Raw genomic sequence first — 7,634 nt, forward strand, 5'->3', positions numbered from 1 at the left:
AAATCAATTAATTTTTTTCGATGTTTTTGAAAATTATAGTTTTCGAAATATGCGGCGTTTCTTTTGCGGTTCAGTATATATTAGTTTGTTGATCTGAATATAGTATTTTCTTTTAAGTGTTAACTCTGATAATGTACGACTCTGATTAGATGTTTAAATTGAATGCTTGGAAAAAAATGGACATAAAATAGATACATATATTTATATATTTTCAATGATTTTGACGTGAGTAGAAACTTTGAAGTTACTAACCAGATTAAGGAAATGAACCGAAGAAAAGAACGTCCAGTACTTGATGTGTATGAGAAGAGCACCGTAATAGCATCAAATATTGCTCCATATATTAATACGAATTGAAAAACGCCATCTATTGGATCTTTGTAATCTATTCTAATTAACATCCAAACAAAAAAATTGGAAAACCAATAAGCTAAAGTTATATTAAAATTAAATACGATAAAAGAAATGAAGTACTTAGACATAATTATGATATTAATAGTTGAATTAATACTTAAAATCACCTTTCAATGACTATTTACCATGCTTCTCATTACAGCAACAAAATTGTTTAAGATTATTTGAAAACTGTACAATTATATATATATATATATGTAGGATGTTATCTGTTTATGTTTAACCTCAAAATACTACTGAACAGAATGTCACGTACGGCACTGAAACTTTTTTTTTATTTGTAAGCGTAATTACTGACCTATATATATATATATATTATTTTTCGCAGGGCCATGACACAACAGCAGTTGGGATCAGCTGGGCTATATATGCATTAGGTCTGTATCCCGACATTCAGGTGAAGGTCCAAGAGGAAGTCGACTCCATCTTTGGAGATGATCATGATCGACCAATAACAGCTGACGACCTTAAACAAATGAAGTACATGGAATTAGTATTGAAGGTAATGAAAGCGTGATTTTAAAAACACATAAGTGACTTTTTGGTTTTGCAAAGAGAACCTACATTGAAATTATGAAACTAAAGTCTGAAACTGTTGTTTTTTTCTCATCCTCGTAGCTCACCGTAACGGAAAACAAGTTTTTAGTTACATACATATAGATTATACAACCAAACACATCGACGGTTTTGTTTACGTCATATCTATGTACGTTAGCAGTGTTTTGTTCAAGGTCTGAAGCCAGCATGGAGGCAACTAAAAACGCCTTAATCACTATACCCAGTAATTAAAGACGCTTCTGCTTTACTCCAGCTGACAAGAAAACTGTTATGTACTAAATTATTTTGGATTTAAAATTTTTCATTTAGTTTTCGTACAGACATTTGAATGTAAATAGAAGTTATATTATTACCAACATTAAGTTATTCTAAATAATATTTTAAACGTCTCATGCTGACGTGGATATTATTAGTGATTTTGTTTCTACTATCGCCAAGTCATTTTACATATACAATGAGAAATAACCCTCTGAAAGAGAATTATGTATAACTTATCCTTCATAATGTACACATATATAGCAGACATCTAATATTATAGTGTCTGACAAAGTCGTTTTTAACTATTACAATCATGTATACCTTTCTTTATAGAGATAACTAATGATATAAAAACAAATATAAATATTTTAAGAGTTACTGTTCACTGAAGGAAGGAGGGTGCCACTAAGATCTTTATTTTAAATTTTTATGGAATGTAAACGTTGATGCTTTTAAAACGAAGATGATTTCAATATATATATTATGTTTAGTTTTTATTAATAATTTTTAATTATAATGGTACTCGAGTGTGGTTTGAGCTTGGCCCTGCGGTTAGCGTGCCAAACTATGGATCTGCAAGTTTCTCAAAACAAGTTAAAATGCTTTCCGAACGATGAGGTCGTGGATGTGACATTTTACTTCTAAAGTTCAAAACTCTTCACTGTTAATTTGAAACACATTTAAGTTTTTTTTTATTGTGCAAATTACTATCATCAATTAAAACTGGTTCTAAAACATTCGTAATGTTTTTTTTTTCAGGAAACTCAACGTCTCTTTCCTTCAGCTCCGTTTATAGCACGTGATCTTGTTGAAAATTTAAACGTCAGTAAGTAGATAGAGATAGAAATAGGTAAAATACTTAATATGAAGATAAACAAACGGATACTAGAAAACTGAAATGTATCTTCTAACCTCTTTAATTTATGTTACCCGAAGGTCACACTATGTGTTTGGGAGAGAACGTTCAGGCTCTCAAACAGTGTTAAACCTGCCTACCCAATCATGTAGGCCATGCATCAGCATGAATACAGAAGATGAGGTATCGCAGAACATACAGTATTATGTAAGTCATGGTAAACCTGTTTATCTCTAAAGGAGGAAACATGCTACTGAGGCTGTAAACCTATTATGGGCAGTATTGTGAGGCATATATTTTAGGTGTTAGAGTCTCGTAAAATCTTGCTAGATTTTTTTCAAATTTTGTGCACTTTGTAATAAGGTCTACTGGAAAAAACAAACAAAAAAACAGCACTCTACTACTTTTAATATGCGTCATTTCTAACATTGTTTGTTGTTAAGAGCAATGCTACACAATGGGTATCGAAATTCAATTTTTGGCGTTATAAGCATTGAGACTTACTGCTGGGCTATTGTTATAGGCGGGGGCAAACACCTACCACGTAACTCTTCTTGTTTGTCAGTTTATATTGTAAGAGGCTAGTTGTAAGCTATCGGCGTCTCTGTTTAACAGTTCTTCTGGTTGAGCACATGGAACCACAATACGAGTTAGGACACATCTGTAGAATGTTTTAGAAAGATAGTACTATGCTAAAAAAAAGTAGGAATATTGCAGAGTACTCTAGATATATTCTTCTTTGTGTATTTTTTGTTTTTCTAACTCATTTTTATTGGACACCATAAACTGTCGGTTTTGTTACTCTTCTCAGTTTTGCTAGTGATGGCGAGGTAGAAGCGAAACATCGAGGGAGTTAGCACTCGGGAAAATGGTTTGACGTATCATTAATTCTATTTCATGATCTTTGAGCTTTATAATCTTGTCCATTACCGATTCAGCGAGATTGAATCGTTGGTCAAGGTAGATGATTACAGTTAATACTTTATACATGTATGGCTAGCACAATATATAGAGATAAAACGGTACAGAGTTTCTAATTCGTGAAAAGCATAATTAAGTGTAGAGAGTAACCTAATTCTTAAGTTATCCTAAAAACAAATTGCTGTCAACTTATCACTAACGACTGGATCTTCAGAATATTTTATTCCCTAACCAATCGGGCCCGGCATGGCCAGGTGGTTAAGGCGCTCGACTCGCAATCTGAGGGTCGCGGGTTCGAATCCCCGTAACACCAAACATGCTCGCCCTTTCAGCCGTGGGGGCGTTATAATGTGATGGTCAATCCCACTATTCGTTGGTAAAAGAGTAGCCCAAGAGTTGGTGGTGGGTGGTGATGACAAGCTGCCTTCCCTCTAGTCTTACACTGCTAAATTAGGGCCGGCTAGCGCAGATAGCCCTCGTGTAGCTTTGCACGAAATTCAAAAAAACAAACAAACCCTAACCAATAGATGATTTTATCCACCCAAGGAAAGGTTAAATTACGTTGAAATACCTCTTTTGTTTGAAGTCAGAACACAACATGTATGATCTTAAAATTTTTTAAATTAAAGTTAATATAAAATTCTATTAATACCAATCATTATTTGATATCACTAGGTGACTATACAGTATTCTAAATTATCAATTAGTGTACATACCTTGCGTTAGATCAAACTTTTATATTCTTGTTATTTCTGTTCACTAGATGGCTACGTACTTCCAAAGGGAACGACCTGTATAATTTTGACGTATATGCTACATCGAAATGAAGAAGTATTTGCTAATCCGGAGAAATTTGATCCAGAGCGTTTCTTACCAGAAAATTGTGTTGGTCGTCACCCTTATGCGTACACCCCATTTTCCGCCGGTCCCAGAAATTGTATAGGTATGATTTCTTCATGTTTAAAGGGCCACCTTTAAAATTACAATTCAAATAATAAGGCTCAATTTATGACATTATAGAAACATTTTGCTTATTTTACCTTTTATGAAAAAAGCCACCAGATTCATTTATTACAAGTAAAATGTTTCGTATGTAATAACTGCTCTATTACAATAACATTTAAAGATTTTATACTGATAAGGTTTAAGATGTCATACAAATAAAATTATACACTGCAGAGCAATACCATTCATAATTCATATTCAAACGTTTTATAGTTTGTATGTGAAGTCATTTTGTTCAATCATCAGTAGCTTTAAGTATTCAGATATAATTTTTTGTATAGTATCAAATTATGCTAAATATATTTTAATATACCAGTTTTTGCTGTACATACAGAATACGTATTAAAATCGTAATATAGATTTGATATTTTAATTTGCAAGATACTCTATAAAACTCAATGTTATGTGTGTAGATGTAAACTAGGTGAATAAAATGATTTAATGTTTGATGTAAGCCACATTTTCGTCAATTTCCCAATTTTCTTAGAATACTTAAGACAATTGAAGAATTTATATTTTACGCTCATTTATGGTAATTAAATATTATTCATTGGATTTAAGATCTGTACGATGACAGAAAAAAATAGTATACTGTCGCAGGTACCTTATTTAATCAACCTTTTTAATAATTCATCGATGATAAAATTGAAGTCGCTTGAAACTATATACTTGACATAAACTCCACTTGTGGGTTAACAATACCATTTGGTTGCATTACAAAAATACGAGTTGGATTATTTCAGGGTCGGATGCAAGCCTGGATATTTATCATAATTATTATAAATAGAAATTTTAATTTTATAGTAGCGATTATCTATATTGTCACTATAAATTGCATTTTCTATTCGATTTGTCATTTATCTTATATTGTTTGACAAATATAACTAAGATCCTTTTATCTCACTTAATTTTAGGTCAAAAATTTGCTTTCATCGAAGAAAAAGTAATGCTTGCCACAATTGTTAGGCATTTTAATATCACGTCTTTGGATCAGCGAGATAAACTTGAAATCAAAATGGAGATGGTCCTGAGATCCAAAAATGGTTTACGGATCCGCATGGAAGAAAGGAGAAAAAAGTGATTCAGAACTATTTACTTATCTCCTAGTTTATGCTAACAGAATAGGCATGTCTTTCTATTACTGGTTTGTTTGTTTTAGAGTAAAGCCATATTGGGCTATTTGTTGTTTCTACCACGGGGAACCGAACTTTTTAATTACTAACGTTGTACAAAAATATAAATTAAAAACTATTAGTCTTCTCTCACGTTAATATATTTATTTTTGGCGAGCTTTGGGCATTTTGAGTTCAAGTATTTATGATTTACATTTTTATTAGATTATTCAGCTGTATTTTCATGACTCACCAGCGTATGAAAGATAATTTTTCCAACATGATGTGAGTGCTACCATCGTATTTAACATTCTCTAATTACTGGAAATGTACACTTTATAACTGTGTTTCACCGGTATATTATGATCAACAACAAGTGAACAATTTCAAACATTATTCTAGCAAGCTAACAATAAAACAAACAAAATGTCCTACCAGCTGATATATAAGTTAAAGGTGGTAGTTGGGTGATTATATTGTGTTATCATACTATATTGAAGGGGTAATATAGTGCTACCTCTTTTAAATGTTTGTAATGTAATTATATTAACACTTCTTAGATTTATATTCTTATTCTAAATTTAAGGGAACCTTTTACACAGAAGCTACTAGCACACCCACAATTAGCCGCGGACGCTGAACGATAGTCAAAACATTGTGGGTCTAAGAACTTTAGATTTATACTTTTTTTAAGTTATTTTTTCAGCTGTATTTTCATAACTCCCACGTGCGTTTGAGAGACGAGATTTTTCCAAGACTGTTATGATCGTAGTTATTCTAGAATCTAGAATTATTCGAATTGCACAATTTAAAGCTTTATGAAGATTGTATGTTTTATTTTTTGTTTGTGTCGTGCAACGTAGCGTTAATTTTATTTTATTGTTGTTTGTGCTGCCAAATACTTGCCCATATGTTGTTGATGACATACACACATGCACGTATATACACATACGTTAACATACAGTAACGTACATACTCGAAGACACAACTAGTGTGTATATAAGCTTCCTGACTCACCTACAAGGAAACCAATCCATTTTTTCCCTTTCAACTAACGCGGAAAGAAAATGAATTGATTTACCTGCAGGTAATTCAGAAACCCCATATACATACTACTAAGATACAATTGTAAAAATATACAGAATCAATCATCAAAAATCGGATTTATTTACCATCCTATGTTTACCCGATATAAGGATCGGAACCAATAATGTAAATCACAAATCTTCGTTTATTTTGAAGACAATGATATGATTCTTCTTATTATTTACAATCTTTCTTACCTTTATAAACAAGAAAAAAATCTTATATTTCATTGATATTTTCAATATCTTTCTCAGTTAATATTTTAGCAAATCGATCAGGCAGAAATATTTGGAATTCGTCCATTAGCACAGATACACCAAACCGAGTTTAATGTTTTTAGATTTGAAACAGAGTATTTATCTTCTGAGTTTAGTTCTGCTTACGAGTTTCAATATTAAATTGACCAATAGCGTTTAATTTTTTGTGCTTCCGTTTACTTACTACTACAAACAATGAATTTATTCTTGAATATCTTTAATTTCTTTAATAATTCTAATTTGCTCTCTAGAATTAATTAGAATTTCTGTCAAATAATTATCAATTTCATCTTTCAGCTTACGAGTTTCAGTATTATATTGACGAACAGCGTTAAGTTTTTTTAGTGCTTCCATTTATATAGTGATCTAATGTTAAAGTATTAATACCATCTGGTAATATATATATATCTTTTATCATCATTTGGACTTAATGCATTCTTATTAATTTGAATAGAGTATATTTCATGATTTTTACTTCTTATTAGATTCGTAATTTATATATTTCTTTCTGATCAAATAAACAATCCTTATATTCATCGAATGTAATTAATTCTATTTTTAACAACACATTTGTTTACACTTGTAGACTTCTTACTAATTTTATCTTATATTTTAAATCTAAGCCCTACAAATTCACCAACAATAGTACCCGACTTCACTCGGATTATTAGCTTGATATATTCTAGATGGCTAGGTCAGTCTGTGTATTCTTAACATATTTTAGCATAGTCAAAATATTTTAAACATATTTTTATTTCCCAGAAACACAAAAAGAGTCGTAAAGGTACGATAAGAATAATAAAATTATTATAGATAATTATAGATGCAACTATGCGTCACGTAATCTAACCAATATTAAAACCAGTGTGTGTCACATCACTCTTGATTTCTCGAAATAAGAGGGATCATTAAAGCCGAAATTCATTTATCCAGACAGAATAATTCGTTTAATGTCTGCCTATTACGATTTTAGTGACGCGGGTGCAAGGGGGCTTTGATGGGAGTTTCCGTGAAACTTTGTAAGTGTAGTGAATGTTGCTATTGTTACGTATCTGCTTGTTTGTTTGTTTCCGGTAGAAATTCTTACCGAGGATCTTCAGCGATACAAGGCCTTTCTTGCTTAAACCAGTTTAGTCTTCCTCGATACAAACTTTTAGTACACAGAAG

General features: G+C 31.6%; 1 protein-coding gene across 1 annotated transcript in view; it reads left to right on the top strand.

Moving 5' to 3' along the window:
• Positions 1 to 5,490, top strand: part of LOC106458017 (cytochrome P450 4c3-like) — a 21,839-nt gene extending 16,349 nt beyond the window's left edge. The window contains exons 3-6 of the mRNA XM_022384129.1: positions 700 to 916; positions 1,990 to 2,056; positions 3,771 to 3,950; positions 4,927 to 5,490. Coding sequence (XP_022239837.1) covers positions 700 to 916; positions 1,990 to 2,056; positions 3,771 to 3,950; positions 4,927 to 5,093 — 631 coding nt within the window. The 3' untranslated portion in view covers positions 5,094 to 5,490. The remainder of the gene's footprint in view (positions 1 to 699; positions 917 to 1,989; positions 2,057 to 3,770; positions 3,951 to 4,926) is intronic.
• The last annotated feature ends 2,144 nt before the right edge of the window (positions 5,491 to 7,634 follow it).

Source organism: Limulus polyphemus, unplaced genomic scaffold, assembly GCF_000517525.1.
Source record: "Limulus polyphemus unplaced genomic scaffold, Limulus_polyphemus-2.1.2 Scaffold404, whole genome shotgun sequence".
In the NCBI taxonomy this organism is placed as follows: Eukaryota; Metazoa; Arthropoda; class Merostomata; order Xiphosura; family Limulidae; genus Limulus; species Limulus polyphemus.